The sequence below is a fragment of the Macaca mulatta genome, chromosome 9 (genome assembly GCF_049350105.2).
Source record: "Macaca mulatta isolate MMU2019108-1 chromosome 9, T2T-MMU8v2.0, whole genome shotgun sequence".
Classification (NCBI taxonomy): Eukaryota; Metazoa; Chordata; class Mammalia; order Primates; family Cercopithecidae; genus Macaca; species Macaca mulatta.
Genome location: NC_133414.1, coordinates 89,511,922 through 89,534,169, shown reverse-complemented (window position 1 = coordinate 89,534,169; position 22,248 = coordinate 89,511,922). Strand labels below are relative to the sequence as shown.

At 37.4% G+C, this 22,248-nt stretch overlaps 1 protein-coding gene across 7 annotated transcripts in view; it reads right to left on the bottom strand.

Annotated features, from left to right (window-relative positions):
• The window catches only part of ANK3 (ankyrin 3), a 701,075-nt gene that overhangs the window by 262,304 nt on the left and 416,523 nt on the right, over positions 1-22,248 (bottom strand). Inside the window, exon 1 of one of the 7 annotated variants that reach the window (XM_077946718.1) lies at positions 7,641-7,860. The exons of the other annotated variants lie outside the window; for them this stretch is intronic. Coding sequence (XP_077802844.1) covers positions 7,641-7,643 — 3 coding nt within the window. The 5' untranslated portion in view covers positions 7,644-7,860. Of the gene's footprint in view, positions 1-7,640; positions 7,861-22,248 lie in introns of those variants that run through there. 7 annotated transcript variants of the gene reach the window in all.

Genomic DNA, 22,248 nt, shown 5'->3' with positions numbered 1-22,248 from the left:
TGAGCCACCGCGCCCTGCCCAGGATCCTAAACTTTCTATCAGTCACCCCCTTCTCTCTTTTTGCTTTGCTTCATCTAGCTCACCTGTCGCAATTATTTCCCACGTGAACATGTCGGTTAAGAAATTCTCATTTGCTTTCCTGTGAGCCAAGCTGCCTAGGAAATCCTTGATGCATAATCTGTTCTTCCTTGTTTACCAGAGAAAGTGGCTGCTTTAAACATCCCTCTCCTGGAGGGATCTGCTGGCATGCATCTCATCGCGCCTTCATTTATCATCTTGTGATAGCATTAGTCATTTACGTACAAGCCCTCAACTCACCTCAACATTTACTGAATAATCTCATGGTTCATAGCCCTGAACTAGTAAACTGGTAAGCAAAGATACCGTAATGATTAACTCTTAGTCTTAATAAACAATTTGCTTTGTATTCAACAAGAAATATGTACAATTCTGTCTGTTATACACATCTTATATTTTGGGGTAAGCAGCGGTCACTGTATCATCTCTATTAAATAGATAGAAAACTGAAGCAACGAGAGGTGTGATTTTATTAACTATTTAGAGAAAGTGTTGAAAATAGAATTTGGGTTCCCTGGCTTTAATGTTCTTCCTACCACCTAATGATACAGAACAAGAATGAATTAGACCCACTCCTCACACATGAAGATGGCTACAAATGACCGACAACTTTGTTTCATTAAACATAAAATGAAACAAGATAGTATTATGCAGTTAAAATCTGGCAGTCCATGGCAATCTTTGTTTATAAAACAGATTCCAGTTTTTTGCATAGCTTGACTACACAACCACCACCATAACAAACTGCTGAGTCCCTTAGAGGTGTACCTCATAATACTGAGATGTTGCTATGTTCTGCTCAGGAAATACATAGCAGTAACTTCTGGCATTATACATGATAGATTATATAAAACATGACAACTGTTTGGGATTTTTCCATTTATTTGGTATGTTATGAATCAGAAGAAGGATTTCAGGCCTTCATGCTTAAGGATCCTTATTATGTGGGAGGTATTGGCATGAGTCCTAAAATATTTAATCCAGGCAAGTATTCACATTTTATATATAGCAACTGAAAACAGTGATAAGCTAAAACTGGTCTAGGTAGCAGAAAGAAGAGAAAGTATTTGAATAGATGAACATTTTCCCAACAGCTTTTTTATTTTTTTAGATCAGGAAATAAATAGCTTGATTTTTAGTGTGGATAGACTTAATACTGCAAACATAACTATTTTCTTGCAATGCATAAATATACTCTATATGGTGTGAATCAGCTAGGAAATTGCAATACCATGGACTTCAGCTTCCTGGTCAGATAATTAGAGGCCTGAGGTTTAAAAGCCCAGAGGAATTGAAGGGTGAGGCCATGGCACCAGAGGGAGAGGAGGCGTTAGCTAGTGAGTTCTTGAATTTATCATCCTAAAACGTTGTGCACCAGCTGATGTAGCTGGAGCCTTGCTAGAATTGTTGGTAAATGAAACTATCTGTCTTTTTTGGGAGGTAGGGGGCTTGCAGGGAGGATGGTTTCATGCTGATTTAAAAAAATATATATATACCAAAATGCTATTGTTCTTTTCACTTAAAATGTTTCATTTCCACTTAAGTCTGTAATCAACAAAGGGATTTTAGGAGCCCTTGTTGAAAACATAGCTAAATAAGTTCTTATTTGAATGTATAAAAAACAGTTTTAAAAACAAGGTTAGCTCACTAGAGAAGTCAGATAGACAGATAGATAGACTGATTTGGGATCATAAATAATCGGTAAGTGACATTTATATTTTTCCTTGACTAGATTTGGAATTGGGAGGCTCAAACAGCTTCACATTGAATACAACAAAAGGACAAAATATAGAAAGAGCACATCCATAGACACACAAGAAATCTTTCTAGAAGTGTGAAGGAAACATGTAGTAAAGAAAATAAGGAAAGATGTTATTTTTTATGATGTAAAATGAAACAAGTAAGAGTAGACTTTATCCCAAAGTTAAGGTAACCATTGGAATCTGTAGTTATAAGTAGTTAAAATACAGAAGGTGACTTTCAGTTATGTTATAGTCTAACAGCCAAAACATACTGTGAGGGTTACTAGGAGCAAAGGCTCCTACTTAAGGAGCTATGTAATAGGTGTTTTCTAAGTATTTGCAAATAGATCTAGACTAATATGTCACTTTCTATTGGCAAGTCAATATAGTTTAGTGATTTCAGAGTTCAGACTCTGGACCCAGGATGCCTACGTTCACAACCTGGATCTGCAATTCACAAAGGATGTGACTTTGGTCAAGACACTTAAACACACTGTAGTTAAATTTCCCTATCTGTAAAATGAAATTAGCAGTAAAATTTAACTCAGAGGGCTGTTGACATTAAAGGAGATAATACGTGCCGAGCAGTTAGAAATGGCACGGCACACAGTTGGTCTCCAATCAACATTATCCTTTATTAATTATCACTTTAAACTTATCTTAAGTTAATATTCTAGTTTGGCTACAATTATAAGCATGAGAGTCAAATAAACATACAGGGACTGAACCCATGAACTTGACCTCATTTGCCCAATGCTTTCAGAAAGTAAGGGAAGCAAACAAAGCCGAGAACGCTCACACTGTGATCTATCTACAGCAGTGGTTCTCAAACTCATTACTCAAGATGACTTTATACTCCTAAATATCACTGAGGAGCCTCAAAGAGCTTTTGATTATGAGGATTATAACTATTGTTATTTACCACATTAGAAAATAAAGCTGAGAATTTAAAAATTAATCATTAATTTATTTTAAAATAACAAGGGCAATCTTATTACATGCTCATTTAAAATATGTATCTTATGAAACATAACTGTATTTCCAAAACAAACAAAAAAGATGAGATGACTGGTATTGTTTTATGAGTCTGCAAATCTCTTTAATGTACATATTGTTTTGGTTGAACTATGTCAAGGATACCAGTCTTCAGGGTACTTTAGAAGGGTCTCAGGGACACCCAGGGTTCTTGATTGACCTCATGATACAAAGCCCTAACACCTCCGAAGAGAATACTTTAAGCAAAAGGCATGACTGAGCAGGAAGACAAAGTCTAAATAAATATAGTGCTGCTATTGCAAAGTACAGACTAGGATCATTCTAATCAGTACCTATTCACTGTTTTTCTGCTACCTTGCTTTAGTTCTCCTAGAGTCTTTCCAAGTGGCTATGTCCACACAGTCCAAATACTTGGACACTAATACACTTCCCTAGTGGATAACTCTGTCCATAGGATGTCCACTTAAGGTCCTTGGAAATGACATGTGAGAAATAAGCAACAAATTCCACTGCAAGTGATGCTGCCAGAAAGACAGCATGAGAATTCCTTAAGGACAACTTGTCATTGTTGGATAAACACAATCACAGATACCAATCCTTTGTTCTGGGAAACTTCTACATGGAAAATGACAGCCTGATTCTAGTCACTAAAATGGAAAGTTAACTAGAGCATGTTCCCTTAAAAAATTTTTTTAAATATTTAATATTTTAAAATAGTCTCTTGTACGACTAACTGGTGACTAGAAGGCCACAATTATGAGAGGCTATACCCTTCAAAGATGAAGCTTTGTTTAAAACCTTAACAAGTATTGAATACATGCTATGTTCCAGGTTTTGGGGATCAAATAATGAGCAAGACATAGTCTGTGTTTAAAAGTCTACAGTAGGGCTGGGTGTAGTGGGTCATGCCTGTAATCCCTCAGCACTTTGGGAGGCTGAGAGGAGAGGATCATTTGAGCCTAAGAGTCTGAGACCAACTTGGGCTGAATACAGTGGGACCCTGTCTCTACAAAAAATATTTTAAAAATTAGCTGGGGGTGGTGGTGTACACCTGTAGCCTCAGTTACTCAGGAGGCTGAGGTGGGAGGATTGCTTGAACCTGGGACTTCAAGGCTACAGTGAGCTGTGATTGTGCTACTGCACTCCAGTCTGGGCAATGGAGTGATACCTCGTCTGAAAAAAAAAAAAAAAAAAGTATGCAGTGTTCAAAATATATCTTATCTTACAGATGTAAGTGTTTTCAAAATATGACAACAATCATTGAATTACAGAAGTATGTAAATTTACAATACATCAAAATAATGTTGAGTTAGGATACAAAATAATCAATAATTCAAGATTAAATAAAGCTGAAACATATCTAGATTCTGAAAAACAATTTTTAACATTATTGGCTTCTACTTTTCAAGCTGGTTGCCATCACTCATTGTACTCGACTAAAGAAAAAGATGGCATTCACTACCCAACATTATTCTCTGGAAATGTTTGCTATCATGAATACCTACAAAGATATTCTTACAAAAATCTTACTTACAAAAGTAAAAAGAGACTCCTAAAACAGAAGAATTAAATTCCTTACAGATTCTTAAGCTTAACAGGTGATTATTAGTAACTATGAATATTTTCCTGAAATACACTGAAATTTATGCTATATAATATAATTATATATTTGTCAATAGTCCAATTAGAAGACACAGTTTAATTTTTATTACTAGGTTTTGCAATATATTCTGAGGATCATGATAAAACATCTAAAAAATAAACATTAGAATTAGGATAGAGTTGGCAAACACATATTTACTTTGTGACTAAAAATGTCTTAACATTATAAAGAGAATGACTTCAAAAGGACACCACATTAGATTGTAAATTCTTTTTGGTCTTACAGATAACTTGATTATTATCCAAATTTATAACTGACCTGAGGTAGCATCTTTATATTGTCACACAGCACAAATTTAGTTGGTAAGTAAATATTACATTTACTATATAACTAAAAGTTTGCATTTCAAAACAAATACTATAATAGTCTCAGCAGTAAAAGACAAGTTTTGTGATTCCTTTTTTTGAGTTTGACTGTAGAAAATATCCTACTTGCCCACAATTTTCTTAAGTGAAAATCAACAATAAAATGAGGGATTCCTCCAATAATTAGATATGTATTTATTAGTGGATCAATCACTGAAAAAATATATATATATATAATAGGAAACAGCCGAGTTCAAAGATTTTCTATTTGGCATTATAGGGTAACGTCACGGGATTTAAAATTAGTGCACATCAGTTGCTATTGAGGGATCTTATTATGAGCTACTTCTAAAAGGCACATTAAAATTGGATTACATTTGGGTTTTGTTCAATATTAAAGTCTAGTTTTTTTTCATGAGCATTATTGAAGAGTTAAACTTTAAAGTTAACTTTTCATCAATCATTTATGTCAAAACTAGTTCTAGTTCTTCCATACAGAAAATCTCTAAACAATACCGTAAAAACCACAAGCCGGACAGAAGCAGCAGGAAGTATTAATGATCATTCATGAAAATGCAATTATCTACTATACCCTCTTTGCAAGGATTTTATCCATAGTTCAGCTCATGCAGATAAAGTGTTCAGTCTTTCATTCAAGTCTGAGACGAAGGCAGGAGAGGAAAAATTCTTCTTCATTTTCCAGCAAAACCCAGTACAGCAATAGTATATGCTACTCTATTGTGATGGAACTTCTATATGATTTGTATCAGGTCAGTACCCTTCCAGATTTACTGCTTAGGGCATGATAATTTCCAATTCAGTCTGTCATTTTATTACACGTTTTTCAAACAGCATGCCCACCAAAACAGAAAACACTGCACATATGGGCTGAGATCAAATGCTTTCACCATTTAGTTGATATATTCTGACAGAAGGCAGAAACAAGATGGTCTACTTTTATTTGGGCTTTCCTTTTGGATCTCAGATTTTTAAAATTTATTAATTAACAAAGGCCAGAACTCTTCAGGTACATTCTTTAAGATTTGTTATAGCAAACCTTATTGCTCAAACCCTTCCCAGCAATGAGTATTTCTCAAAGCTGTCTAACTATGTAATTTATGATTATGCATATGTAAAGTTTTCAAATCCACAACTGATGGAACAGAATACACATCATAATTTAACAGTACAGTGTAAAAGTTTTGGACGGGTAAGTTGATAATTTTTAGAGTGATATAACATGATTTTTAGGACTCACTTGCCAATATGCTTACATTACTAGTACATTTCAATTGGCATTAATTACATTACTAGTAAATTTCAATTGGCATTAATGTCTGGCATTCATCTTATAGCTTTATTATGAATCTCAAAGTTTACCCTTAAAAAGGCTTTCTTTGAGACACAAAGAATGTTTTACAAAATCTCACTCAGATTAAAATTTCATAATTGTACATATGCAATATTGCCACATTCCATGAAGGTCACGAAAGGTTAATCTTTTTGCAAAAAATATTCTGTCTTTAAGAGTACAAACAGGAAAACTGAATCCATTTAAAATAAAGATAAAAATTGTAAGTTTTCCAAATTGCTTTTTGTAACACTGTGAAATGACAGCTGTTTTCTCAAAACCATTAGCACGTCTGTCCACCTGACATTAGAACAAGCAACATGTCCCATTTTTATGATGTCTCATTCTAGTCATTATGACTATTTCACTAAATGTTTAAACGCAATCTTCAGGAATCTAAGGTGTTCTCAGAGTTAGATACACTGATGTTAACTGTATAACATCGCACAGTTAGATGAAAGGATACAGGTAGAAACAAGAGATCACATGAAAATTTTCAACTATACCATGATCTACATAGCATTAGGTGAATCCCTCAATATCAAATACTTCAAAACTTCACAGACACAAAGCAAATATTTACTCCCTTTATCTATATAGTATACCTTAAGGAGGCAATGGCTTACTATGCCAATTCTCTAAAATTATTAAACAAGATGACTTGTTTATATCTATCTGCAATTCTATTAAGATAGAAATAAAATCACATTTTCCAAATTCTAATTACATCCTTCATCTACCATTTATATGAGTTTCGAAAACAAATTTTAATTCTATGTTTTCTCTCCCAACTGTAAAATTTCATATTGCCCTTTGTAATTAATACATCAGAAAAAGCTGAATTTTAAAGCTGTTGGATTTCTCTTGAAGAAAGTGCAACCATGTAAACCTTTGTACACTCTTGGATTTACCAGGCTTTTCCTGCACTCCTAATCTCCCCCTGTCTTTTTGTATTTTGTTATGCATCCTCTTAAGGCAGGCCTTAGCTGAACTCACTCCAAATTACATCACAGGCAAAACATATCTAGAGTACAGATCGGAACAAAACAGAAAGAAAGGACGGTCCATTGTTCTACACATATTTAACTCAAGTGATCCATGGTGCAAACAGGTTAATTTCCTTCCTACCCAGCAACAAACATTTTTTAAAAGGCACAACTATTCAGGGCAAAACAGAACTTCTATAAGAAAAGCACATTTCATTTAGAAGCTGTAAATGCTTACTTGTTCTGGGAAGCTCTCTCCCTCTTCCACTGCCATTCCCCGTGGCCAAGTAAGAAACCTGATAACTCAATTAGTTAACACTTTGGACAGAGCATCACATCTAAAAATATCTGCCTTCGGAAATGTAAAGGTTTCCCCCACTTCCCAGGAAGGAGGTAGGAGCTGGTCAGAAGCAACTAACTAGAGTATTTAAATGGGGGGTGGGCGGGGCAGACAAGAGTACAGAATCTGCTTGGGCCTTACAAACAGCATAGTACCTCCCAGAATTCCCCACAACTTACCATATTGGCTCTGTGGATTTAGTCATGATACGTGGAATACCGAGAATAGCAGGGCAATCAGCTGGGGATTGTATCCTGGCTTTCTGGCTGCTTGGAATTACTCATGAGACCAGCTTTTGTCATTCTGCTTATCAGCACTTTCCTCTGTACGCACGCTACTCTGACATTCCTTCTAAACACAATACCACCATTTTCTCCTCTGACTTTCTGGAATCCAGTCAGCTTGACTTTTACTATTGGACTTTTTAAACTTTTAATTTCCTTCCCTGTATTGGCTTTTCTAATGAATATATGTCTGTGTAGACATGTATACCTACAGTAATATACACACTCACACACATACACATGCACACTCTGAGGGCACACTTTACTGCCAAGGAGAGTTACTTTACTAAACCAATTTCCTTTTATCAAAGGGCAAATGCAACTGATGATCATCTTTTTAAAAATACAGCACTATGCCAAACTCGTGTGTAGCCAGGGGAAGAGAAAAAAAAAAACCAACTCATTGAATACTTCCGAGATATATTGAATACTTCCTCTCTATACACACACACACACAATATACTTTTTTTTTTTTTTTTTTTTTTTTTTTTTTTTGAGACAGTCTCACTCTGTCACCCAGGCTGGAGTGCAGTGGCGGGATCTCAGCTCACCGCAACCTCCGCTTCTCTGGTTCAGGCAATTCTCCTGCCTTAGTCTCCTGAGAAGCTGGGACTACAGGTGCCCACCACCACACCTGGCTAATTTTTGTATTTTTAGTAAGGATGGGGTTTCACCACGTTGGCCAGGCTGGTCTCAAACTTCTGAGCTCAAATGATCTACCTGCCTCAGTCTCCCAAAGTGCTAGGATTATAGGCATGAGCCACTATACCCAGCCCAGATAAGTCTTTTCTACTTAGCTTTTTTCAACTAATAAAATTCAGCTTTTCAGATATGCAACTCTTTAGGCAACTTTTTACTGTTCTCACACAAGAATCAGAGCCCTAAAGAACCCATCATTATAATAACCTGCATTTATATTTTATTTAGTACAGTTCTAATCAATAGTTCTCTTAAACCTTTAAGGCTTGAAGGAATGTGATCATGGTAGGCTCAGTTAAACTTCAGGAAGATCAGTGTAAGTCTGTTCACTCAACACATAATTTACACAGAGCCTAATAAGTGCCAGACATTATTCTAGGCACTGAGGTACAATGTGGAAGGAAAAACAATGAAGAAAACTGAGAAAATTCCTATTTTTTATGAAACTTATATACACCAGCAGATGTGGGAAGACAGATGATAAACCATAAACATAATAAATACCTTGTTGAATACATTCAAAGTGATAAATTCTATGGGAATAAATAGAGCAGGGAAGGGGGAATCATAAGTGCGTGTTTAGGAAATGGGTATATAGGCTTTAATATTGGCAATAATGTCATAATAATGTAGATGGGGAGGATATTATACAAAATATTATGTTGAACCATATGAAATTGCCATTTTTATAGTTTAAAAATAAGTGTATACCAGCAATTTTATATGGATCAACATGATATATCAGCTATTATAATATCAGATCTTATAATAATAATATTTATCAAACATGCAAGGCACTATATTAATTTCTTTACATACATTATTTTATGTATGTAAAGAAATTACATACATAATCACAGCTATGTTGTGAATCAATTTCTCTGTTTGTGAGAAAGAAGCTAGAGTTCAGAGAGATCAAGAACTTGCCAAGGTCAGCAACTAGTAAATAGGCAGTATTTATATCTAATTCTACATGATTCTAAAGATAAGGCCACACGCTGGCAGCAAATAGTAAACATATATCTTCTTGACTACCATAGTATTTAAAAATAAATTTGAATTAGCAAAACAATTTTGAGCAAAAACAACAAAGCTAGAGCTATCAGACTACCTGGCTTAAGAATACATTACAAAGCTATGTAATCAAAACAGTCTAGTATTGGCCAAAAAACCCAGACAATTTAGAAAAATGGGACAGAATAGAAGGCCCAGAAACAAATCTGTGTGTCTAGTCAATTGTTCTTTGGCAAGGGTGTCAAGAATGCACAATGGGGAAAGGATAGTCTCCTCAGTAAATGGTGCTGGAAAACCTGGATATTCACAGGCAGAAAAATGAAATCAGATTTTATCTAACACTACATACAAAAATTAACTCAAAATGGATTATAGGCTTACATGTAAGATCCAAAACCACAAAACGATAGAAGAAAACACAAGGCAAAAGTTCTCTTAACATTGATTTTGGCAATGATTTTTTTGCATATGATGTCAAAAGCTCAGGCCACAAAAGCAAAAATTATTAAATGAGACTACATCAAACTAAAAAGCTTCTTCATAGTAAAGAAAACAATCAACAAAATGAACCAGCAACCTATGGATTGGGAAAAAATATTTGTGAACCATGCATGTAATAAGAGGTTAATATCCAAAAAATATAATGAACTCATACAACTCAGTAGCAAGAAATCAAATAACCCAATTTAAAAAATGGGCAAAGAACCTGAATAGACATTTTTCAAAAGTTGACTTCAGGAAGGCTGGTATGTAAGTCTGGCCTTACAAATGACCAGCAGATATATGAAGTGGTGGTTGACATCACTAATTATCAGGGAAATCCAAATCAAAACCACAATGAGCTACAACCTCACACCACTTAGAATAGCTATTATTAAAAAGACAACAGATAATAAGTGTTGGTGAGGATGCAGAAAAAAGAGAACCCTGGTACACTGTTGATTGGAATGTAAATTGGTACAGCCATTAAGGAAAACAGTATGGAAGTTTCTTGAAAAATTTAAAACAGAACTACCTTATGATTCAGCACCCCACTACTGGGTATATTGCCAAGGAAATAAAATCAGTACCTCAGAGAGAGATTTGCACTCCTGTGTTTGGTGCAGCATTATTCATAATAGCCAAGACACACAAGAAAACTAAATTGTCTGTTGACTAATGAATAAATAAAATGTGGTATACACACACACACACACACACACAAATATATATAATTAAACACTATTTGATCATAAAGAGAGATAAATCCTGCCATTTGTGACCACATGGATGAACATGGAGGACATTACGCTACGTGAAATTAGCCAGACACAGAAAGACAAACATTGCATGATCCCATTTATATGAGGAACTGAAAAAAGTCAAGTCTACAGAAAGAGAGAGTAGAAGGGCTAGGAGTAGAAGGGAAAATGGGAAGATGTTGGTCAAGGGGTACAAAGTTTCAGTTATGAAAAATGAATGAGTTCTGGAGACTTAATACACAGTAATGTGAATATAGTTAACCATGCTTTATTGTATTTGAAATTTGCTGAAAGGGTAGATCTTAATTGTTCGCAACATACACACAGACACAGCGAAAAAAAAAAAAACTATAAAAGGTGACAGATACTAATTAGCTTGACTGTGATGATTATTTTACAATGATATGTATGTCAAAGCATTGGCTGGGGGCGGTGGCTTATGCGTGTAATCTCAGCACTTTGGGAGGCTGAGGTGGGTGGATCACCTGAGGCCGGGAGTTCAAGACCAGCCTTGCCAACATGGCGAAACCCTGTCTCTACTAAAAATACAAAAATTAGCTGGGTGTGGCGGTGCGCACCTCCAATCCCAGCTACTCAGGAGGCTGAGGCAGAAGCATCACTTGAACCCCAGAGGCAGAGGTTGCAGTGAGCCGAGATTGTGCCATCACACTCTAGCCTGGGTGACAGAGTGAGGCTCTGTCTCAAAAAAAAAAAAAAAAAAAAGAGTTACATACTTTAAATATATACAATTTTTATTTGTCAATTTTACCTTGATAAAGATGGAAAAAATATTGAAATTGGTTGCCACCGTTTGAAAACTGAGAGACTGCGTATCAAAATCTGGAGTTCCAGTTACAGGTTGTTCATTATTCACTGCCCCTCTCCTCTTTCCCACCTCTGCTTCATTCATTCATGTATACAATCACCATGCATAGGATAGGCACTTAGTATGTGCTGGAAACTATGCTTCAGCAGGGAAGCCTGGAAAACCATCACCCTGCTTGCTCTGTGCCTGTTTCTCAATGGACACACAGTGAGGTGGAGCCAGTCCTCTCTGGAATATAGCAAATCTGATCTGCCTGCGGTAGACACAGTGGGTGGGGGAGACAGAAAGGGAAGAAATGCCATAAGTTGATGCTCTGGAGGTCAGGCTGGCTTAAAAAGTCTTCACTATCTTCATGCCCAGCTCTACCCAATTGAGATCAAACTCTTCCATAAACTTCCAGGAAATACCCCAAGCTCAGCTAACTTCCCTGAAGCTGCAGATTTTGTTCTGATGGCAATTGCTGCGTTTTTTGGTCTGTTCTTTATGTCTGTGTGGAGCACCTTTGTTTTATCAAAATGCTGGGGGCCAGGAGTCCAGGCCTGGGGGATCTGTCCCTCAGATCTTGCAGGCAGACCTTAGTGCCTGCAACAAAAACCAGAAAATAAGACGTCTGGCTCTAGGCTGGGCATTCGCGTCCTCCTATCCACGGAGACCTCCCCTAGGAACTTGCTTGCGAGTTTAATCATGCTTGCTGGCAAGATATGACTCCTCGCATTTAATTTAGACCTTTGCTATCAATTTCTTAATCTCTGTCTTTAGTGAGAAGACACAGCAGTTGGTTATCATCTTTTTAAATACTCCATGCTGTTACTCAGTCATTTCCCTCCCCACAGTCTTCCCCACTCCAGGATAAATAATCCCTACTCCTTCAACCTTTTTGTGGTGCTCTTGAGAGAAAAACATGCTACAATTATATGAAATAAGAAGACTAATAATTCCCATAATTGTGTCTTTCAACCCACCCCCAGGCCAGGACGTTTTGTTTCTCAAACTATTGTCACTCATCTCAAAGATACTGCAGCAGCAAAAGGAGATGGAGGCAGAAGCTGAATGCCCCAAAGGGTGAGCCCAGGCAGATGGGGAGGCTGGTGGAGCCTGAGCCGGGACTCTGGTGGATGGTCTGAAAGTGCTGCATTCACAGTGGGATATGGCGTTAACTTTTTCCATCTCATTTGATGACAACAATATGCCTTGCCTCAAGAAAAGTCAATATGTAAAAATACCTTTTTTTTTTTTCACAGAAAATAAACCGAAGACATCACATAACCTCAGAGCCCATTTAACCGAACCCCATCCTTTTTAATTATTTCCATGGTTTTTGGAGTAAAGGTGGTTTTTGGTTACATTGATAAGCTATTTAGCAGTGGTTTCCGAGATTTTGGTGCACCCATCAGCCAAGCAGTATACACTGTACCCAATGTGTAGTCTTTCTCACTCCCTCTCAACTTTCCCCGCTGAGTCCCCAAAGTCCATTATATCACTCTTATGCCTTTGTGTCCATCATAGCTTAGCTCTCACTTATAAGTGAGAATATTTGATATTTGGTTTTCCATTCTTGAGTTACTTCACTTACAATAATGACCTCTACCTTCATCCAAGTTGTAGCAAAAGACATTATTTCACTTCTTTTTATGGCTGAGTAGTATTCCATGGTGTATGTGCATATATATACACACATACATACACATGATATATATGTGATATATATATATATATATATAACATTTTCTTTATCCACTTGTTGGCCGACGGGCATTTAGGTTGATTCCATATCTTTGCAATTGTGAATTGTGCTGATATAAACACGTGTGTGCATGTCTTTTTCATATAATGACTCCTTTTCCTTTGGGTAGATACACAGTAGTGGGATTGTTGGATTGAATGATAGTTCTATTTTTAGTTCTTTAAGGAATCTCCATACTGTTTTCCATAGTGGTTGTATTAATTTACATTCCCACCAGCAGTGTAAAAGTGTTGAATCTCATCATTTTTTAGATGAAAAAAAGCCCAGAGTGACTGCATGATGACACATTGTGAGTTGATCTTGCTGTGTCTAGAATTCATAACTGTATTCCGTGAACAAGCATAAAGACTTAGGGTATTTACGAGTGGTCCTCCTGCCCTGGCCTCCCGAGTAGTAGGTGTGAGCTACCACATCCATCTAATTTTTTAAATTTTTTGTAGAGACAGGGTCTATGTTGCCTAGACTGGTCTCAAACTTCTGGCCGCAAGTGATCCACCCCCTTCAGGCTCCCCAAGAGCTGGGATTTAGGCATAAGCCACCATGCTCTGCCCAGCTTTCACATTTTTAAATGGTTGAAAAAAATCCAAAGAAGAAAAATATTCTAACGAGAAAATCATATGCCATTCAAATTTCAGTGTCCACAAATAAAGTTCTATTGGAACACAGCAATGGTCATTTGTTTACAAATTGTCTATGGCAGATGTCACACTACAATGACAGAGTTAGCAGTTGTCAGAGACTGTATGGCCAACAAAACCTAAAATATTACTTACCTTTTCAGAGAAAGTTTTCTGACCACTGATCTAGAACCAGGGGTTTGGCAGTCGTGTCCTCATGATGTAGCTCTAAATTTTTTGTTATTTTTTTTATAGAGACAGAGTCCCAGTGCCAGAGCACAGCGGCATGATCACAGCTTACCACAGCCTCATCCTCCAGGGCTCAAGCAACTCTCCCACCTCAGCCTCCTAAGTAGCTGGGAATACAGGTGTGTGCCACTATGCCTGGCTATTTTTTTTTTTTTTTAATTTTTAGTAGAGATGAGGTCTTGCTAAGTTGCCCTGGATGGTCTCAAACTCTTGAGCACAAGCAATCCTCCTGCCTTGGCCTCCCAAAGTGCTGGGATTATAGACATAAGCTTCTATGTTTGGCCTACAATGTACTTTTAAATGAAAGGCTGTGGACTCCCGTGAACCTAGAATGCTGTGTGATCCTGAGATTGAAAAAATGGTAGAAACCACATATGCCCCAGAAGAGTCCACTTACCCATTAGCTTTGTATGAAAAAAAAAAAGCCTACTATCTTTTCATGTAATAATTTAAAGCATTAATATCCTCTCCAGCCTCTCTTTGTGTGTCACACATGAAACGCTGAGCCCCAGGACCTGGATTCTATATAATTTACTCTGTTCAATATTCAGTAAAAATAGGAAATGCTTTCTATAAAAGAAAATGTGACAACAGCATTTATATCACTGATGTGACTCCTGAAAACTTGTAGTAACAAAATGTGCCCTTTTTCTTGTTTTCTCCCTTCTTTCAAACTGAGGCCATGACACAGACATTATTCAAAGGAACACATGGAAAAAGCAGCTCATTGAGCTTGTAAGAGGGCAAATGATCTAATCTACAAGGAAGCTTTTAAGCAGCCAATTAATCTAGATTGGCTGTATTCAATATTTCCTATGATCTTCATTAGAACATTTTCTACTTTCCTTTATCAGCCAAGATAACAGATAAGATAAAGGATTAAAGAAAAGTTTAGAGACCCAGCCTTGATAGGAGACCCTTGACTTTGGATGGAATCTGACTTTTTTTTTTTTTTTTTAGATGGAATCTCGCTCTGTTGCCCAGGCTGGAGTGCTGTGGCGCAATCTTGGCTCACTGCAACCTCTACCTTTCAGCCTCCCGCGTAGCTGGGACTACAGGTGTGCACCACTATGCCCGGCTAACTTTTATATTTTTAGTAGAGACGGGGTTTCACCATGTTGGCAAGGCTGGTTTCAAACTCCTGACATCAGGTGATCTGCCTGCCTTGACCTCCCAAATTGCTGGGATTACAGACGTGAACCACTGTGCCTGACCGGAATCTGGTGTTGGATGTCTGTTGTGGGGACCACGAGGTCAGGGACTCAACAAGCTGAGGGAAGGGAAGAGGGAAAGCGGTTAGGGGAGGCTGTTTCCAACTGCATTTTCTCTCCCATCCCTCAGGTCCTCAGCCCCTACTATCCAAAACCCAGCAATACTCTGTCCAGGCAGGGGCACATGACAGTTACCTTGGAGGTTGCTTTTACTAATATAGCTGATTCTAAGGTGGGAATGATCACTTTACTGAACCTCAGGAGGCCTGGTTTATCCCTAATAGAAAGTAGTCATAACTTCCCTGGCACTAGATGCCTGGGGGAACTTTTGCTTCAGGTGCTGGTTTTCCCACTGAGTTCATAACTTCCTACTCACATTCATAATACCTCTCCTGCCTAAGCTCCACTACCACATTCCCTCAAAATCTTGTAATCCAGGAGAATTAGAATAGTTGAATTCACACATCCTACCCTGTTCCCCTTCCTTAACTTTTGCAAATGGCCCTAGATGCAAATAAGGCCAGTAGAAATAAGAAAAGACACAAAAGAACAAATCATGTGCAATAATAATGCCTTCAGGACTTCATATGTGTGTTCTTGACACCTGCACACTTTACAGCTAACACATAAAAGGTGCTGTCCCTTAATGATGAAAGCATGCTGATTTTTAGAAGCCCAAATCACATTAGGAAAGCCACTTTATTTCTGGACAATCAAAGCTGTGTTCAGTGTAGCCTGAAGAAACACAATGATGAGATTTTTTTTATTATTTCATATGCTCTTGAATATATAAATGTGAAGCATGAAAAACTCAGAATTGATTATGAAATGATTACTTTTTTCCCCTTCTCTGAGGGGCTCCATTGAATAATATTCTTAGCTAGATGAAATTGACTACTTTTCTGCTGTCATGCATAATGAGGGCTTGAAGGATTTTGAAAATGTAATGAACTCTGTGGGGTTTGATTAGCCGAAGAACAAGACCTTTAAAGTTGATGAGCTTACAGTTGTGCATTTGACATTGACACATTACTCCAGGAGGGCGTTCTGAAACTATGACACCAACACACATCTCTGGAGATGAATAAGAAGGTTGGAATAACTTGCAATAGGTAGTTTTGTCTGCAGTTTGAAAATTAACATACTCTGTTTAAAATACTTGTGATTAAAGAAGAAACAACTATAGAAATATACTAATCCCTTTAAAAATTCTCTATTTAAAGCATCAGGAAAACAAATAAAAACAAAGGTATGAAACAAAGGAATGAGTTAGGTATGCAAAATCAGTCATCCCAGAATCAAGCAGTTAGCAGTTTTATAATTGGCATTTTATCAGGCATATATCAGTGAAATCAAATTATTTTCTTCCTTTCTCTTTTTTTTTTTTTTTTTTGAGACAGGATCTCACTCTGTTACCCAGGCTAGAGTGCAGTTGTGTGATCATAGCTCACTGTAACCTCAAACTCTTGGACTCAAGTAATCTTCCTGCTTCAGCTTCCCAAATAGCTAGGACTACAGTTATGTGCCACTATACCTAGCTAATTTTTAATTTTTTGTAGAGATGTGGTCTAGCTATGTTGCCCAGGTTGGTCTCAAACTCCTGATCTGAAGAGATCCTCCTGCCTCAGCCTCCCAGAGTGTTGGGAATATAGGTTTGAGCCACTGCGCCATACCGCAGTTTTTTAAAAAGTCATTTCATGAGCAAAACAGATACACATGTGCACACGCACCCCTAGGTTTCCAAGAATCTTCAATAATTATTTGATTCTAATTGCAATGCTTTTATTCCAAGTTTTATTTATGGAAGGCAGATCTTCATCCACAAATAAAAGGAACAAACTTAGATCCTATTTCCAGGCACTGCTTTTGTAATAAACAAATAAACACATGCATTTTTATTATATGAATGAAAAGCACTATTATTCCAGAAAATTATTCTTTGAACAAAATTATGCATGATTCGAATACATGAGAAAAAAGAGTAAATAATAGTCTAATGCAAGGAACTAAAAATGCATATATTAACAAAAGTTCAGGAGACAGGAAGAGAACAAATTAATAAATCAATGTGATGGTACATTAAGAAGAAAATCTAGACTTAGGAGCCGTGATGCCTATGCCAGACAGATCTGCAATCAATTCTAACACAAGTAACTCCCAATGTCTAAAATGTGTAGAAATAATAAAATTATTGAAGTTACCTCCTTTCTACTGAATTTTTTTCCCAGAAATTCAAAAAGGAGGTAGAACTAAATATCTTCATTCATCACCCCTCTCTGCAATGCCCTTTTCTTCAACTCTATAAATCAAAAGGTCAAGTGGAGCAAGTCACATGACAGTCCACTACTCTGCAGAAAGGACTGGTGTATGTCATGTGTTTCGTTTTAAGGGAGAGAACACTTAATGACTCCAGCCTGCATTCCAGCCACCTTTAATCTCTCTCAGGCAAAGGATGAAGGGGGATTGGGGAGGAGTAGTCAGTTATCAGAGATAGGAAACAAAAAGAACTTCTCTCATTAAAATGCCAGACTTAGTGGAGAGAAACCATCTTCTGGTGGTGGTGGTTCAATTACAAAGACTTGTGGAAGTGTCCCTCTGCCTGCTTCTTTATCCCCTAAACCATGTTAGAGGGCTGTTGGCTACTGGGTCAAAATAACATGCAATGAAATAGCACACAGATGAACTAAGAAGCAAGGAATGAAACTCTGTCCTCAGATGGTTACTGCCGAAATAGCCATCAAGAAAGGGCTGTTCAAACCTACTAGGCTGTTAGATGTAGCCCACCCCTTCTGAATATTCCTAAGTCAAACCACTGAAATGTAACCCTACTTTGCTACACTAAATACTAAATGATTAGTGAGTTCCTCATATTCAGTCAATTAACTAAATAGTAACTAAGTAACTGGGTATATGGAAGCCAAGAAAAAAAAAAAAAAGACAGAATAGTCCTAGTTCCTTCTAGAAATTTTTACTCCAACAGGGAGAATGGGGGAAGAAAAATTCCTTGTTTTCTTTTTATACCTGACCAAATTCTCTGGTCTGGTCTCACCTAGTACCTCTCCCCTCTGCCTCTAATTTATGCTCCAGACAGACTGACTTCTTATATATTCCTCCTAAAGGCAGTTGTATTCCTCCCTCAGGGACTTCGAATTTGCAATTCCCTCCACCTGGAATGCTGTCTTCCTCCAGGTCTTTCAAGGCTGCTTTCTTCTTATCAAGAGGTCACAGAATATATATTGCCTCCTGAGAGGGGCCTTTCCTGGTCACTCAATCTAAAGTAGGTCTGAAATAACTACCACATCACCCTTATTTTCCAGGTAATACCATTTGATCAATTTCTCACTTATTACTGGTTCATAGTTTGTTTCCTCCTTGCCTCCAGCCCTGCAGAATTTTAGTTCTTAAAAGCAGAGCTTTTGTTCATCTTGTGAACAGTACCAGGAACATAGTAGATGCTCAATTAATATTTAAATGAATGTGAGCAAGCAGAGTTCAGGGTTTGTGGGCAGAAATAAAAGAGGATAGACTTGAGCTGGCTTTTGAGAGTAGTTAAAATTGCTAAAGAAAGATAAACATATCCTAGGCCAAGGGAAGAAGTCAAGCAAAATGAGTTCTGGAGGAATTCTCCATGGCAGCAGCTTCAGGGAAGGAGGAGAAGAAAACCAACAATTATTACCATTTTTTTAATTACACTTTATGTTCTACGGTACATGTACACAACGTGCAGGTTTGTTACATATGTATTATTGAGCCCTTGTTCTGAGCCCAGTGTTGGGCTGGGTGCCCGAATGTCAGAGCTAGAAATAATAAATCTCCTTATCAACATAAAGAGGCCTGAAGGACGGTGACTGGCACAGGGCTTGGCACAGTGAAAGCTCTTGATAAATGACTGTTGAATACTAGAAATATCTACTCCTTATTGATGTATTTACTGATGATCCAGAGAGGTAGACATGGCACATGCTCTGTTGCTACATTAAAGGGGTTTGGCAAGGTGGACACAGTCCTCTTACCTACAGACCTTGTCAAGTCATAGCAATTCTGTCTTGGCTTCCAACTATCAAACATTGAATCTTAGGCCTAGGTGGGACCTCATAGTCAGTGGGTCCCAATTTTCCTGATAATGAATCCATACAGGAAAAACAACTTGTTCAAAGTCACACAGCTTGTTAACAGGTCCCACATCTCCTTTAAATACAATCTTTATTAGGGTTTAAAAAAAAAAAAACTAATTAATTTCCAATATTCACATATGAAGAGATTTTATATGAGTTCAGATTTTTGCCTCTTCTTTCAAAAATCAGATGTTTTAAGCCAAGTTATGCCTTCATTTCCACGTAGCAACAACTGGCTGCATCAGAGCCGCAGCTATGGCCTAGAGCTGGGCATTTTCTCAGCAGTTTGCTCTAGTTCTCCTCAGCCTTGTCTTGGTAGACAGTGGACTTTGCAGCTCCATGATTAACAGCCATCAAGGGGCCAAACTGAAGACACCTGGGGCCTCCCCAGTGTGCAAAATAGGGTGGGGCTCTTGCTGGGAAGGCCAGTCCCAGTAGCTATGGTTAATCTTTAGGGACAGGCATCCTCTTCACCTTTGCTTCTTTTTCACAGAGCACACAATACCTGAGATATGTCTGCAGAACTGACCAGAACAGTACTGAGCACGTCTAGTGGGGAAATGGCGCTTACTCCCAGGGTCCTGGGGATAATATGAGCTGCAACTTTGTTAGGGTCAACACCACTGTCAAAGAGATATCCTCAAGAGAGTCTGGAGATTCAGTTGAAGTTAAAGGAAGCCAGTAACTTCTGAGTAATATATGAGTCACAGGAAAAGGAATAAGCATATTTATGAGAACCATGTAAATGTAATATTGTAAAATATAATTGGGATTAAAAAAAAAAAAAAAGAGCCTCACTTGACTCAGGTAGATAACATTTTGTGCAGAGAGTAAGGAAAAAGTGCTGACTTCATGATATCATTGGTTTCTCTTTCCTACAGGAAACGATGAGCTGGAACATATAGATCTCCTGCTGTCCACGGCTTATCTCTTTGCCTGTCCTCCAGGGGCCACTCATTTCCTCCTTAACTTCAGTCATCAATCACTCTATTTTCTTGAATCGTCAATTGGTCTTTTCCTGAACTTGGCTCTCCTGCAACTACCAGCACTTTCATAAAATATTCTTTTCTCCAGTTTCAAACCAAGTTCATGAAGCTCAGCTATCCTAACATCCTCGATATTTACAGAAATGTTTAGCAAAAACAAAAAGTCCCAAATGAAACATAAGAATAAAAAGTCCAACAGTTGACATTGAACAAAGTTTATACATCACCTCTAATCGATGATAATATCTCATCTGTAACCTTGTCAGAGAGATTTATCCTGAATATCTTAGCTAAAAAAATAGCACCTCCAGCCTGCATCACCCATTACCCTTGCCCCTGCCTCTGTTTTGTTTTTGCTTTATTTTTATTTTTTATTTATTTTTTGCTTACTGGCTCTTATCTCTATCTGAATTAATATGTATCTCTGGTAGTTTATTCTCCATCTCCCTGCTAGAGTGTGCGCTCTTCTTACTGTAGTGTTCAGTAAATATTTTTTGAGTGATTGAAATAACATTTACTACAGTGGTGATTCTGATTAGGAGAATATTTTGAGAGAATCAAGTTAAAAAGCAAAAATTTTCAAATGTCTTAGCTTTCATCAAGTGATGTCTAGTCACTCTTTTTAGTGTAGACAGAAATGCATAATGCTAATGCTATTAACTGAACATGGACAATATATTCCAGGCACTGCACTAAGCATTTTGCATTCATTTTCCCAGTTAATTTTCACCATACTGTAAAAAGTCATTGTTATTCATTTTACAAGCAAATCACTCAAGGGCTCTTTACTATATTGTGTTATACTGGAGAGAGTTTGCAGAACATTAATCTCAACAGGAGTTAACAAGATTAACCCTTAAAATAGCACTTTTTCGATTATGTTATGTAAATAGAGCGAGGTCTAGTCCAGGCAGGAAATGCAAATGAGGGCACACTTCTGGGAATCTGTGTTATATGAATAGTACATGACTCACTGGAAAGAGAATAAGCATATTTCTGTGGAACAATCCCATGAACATACAACTGTAAAAGCATAATTGGAACTGAAGACATGAGCTTCACTTTCATCAAACAGGGAAAGTTTTATGCAGAAAGCGTAGAAGCTGATAAGTGAAGGTACAAACTCCATTCGAGGAGGACAGCACACACCTGGCTCAAGTTGACAGGTGCAAGAATGTGGATCTTCTAATAGTTCAAGAAAGGCTGTAAATCTGGATGTTTTAAAATGCCACTCTCCAGTTATTATACATTGGCAACTAATTTAAAAAACTGGACATAAACTATGAAGGGCAGATCTGAAAGGTAAATCCTTGTGTTCTGGATCTGAGAGTTATGTTAAAATTCACATGATTTCAAGTCTAAAGGTAAGGCTCTTACATTGGCTTAGACTTCTGATACCACACGATTAAAGAAATGTAGACATATAATGGTATCTTTCACTTTCTCATGGTACTTTGCATTAGAGTGGAATTTTCCAGTTTACACAGCCCATTATCCACCCTTTCATTCTTTCCTAGCGTGGCCTAGCACTATACAGGATGGTAGGGGTTGGGATAGGGTCCACAGGGGTTTAAAACAGAACTGTAGGGCCAGAGATAGAGGGGATAAAAAGTGTAAGTGCATAAATAAGTAGCAGCTATGAGTTCTTCCTCTGATAAACAGAATGGATTCCCAACTTGACATTGCTTTTGTATTTCCTAGAATATTATGTTTTTACGTAAATTCTTCTTGAAAGTATTTTTATATTACTGTGTTTTAAGGTCTATGTAACTTTCACTGAGGTGTGCAAATGAAATCCACA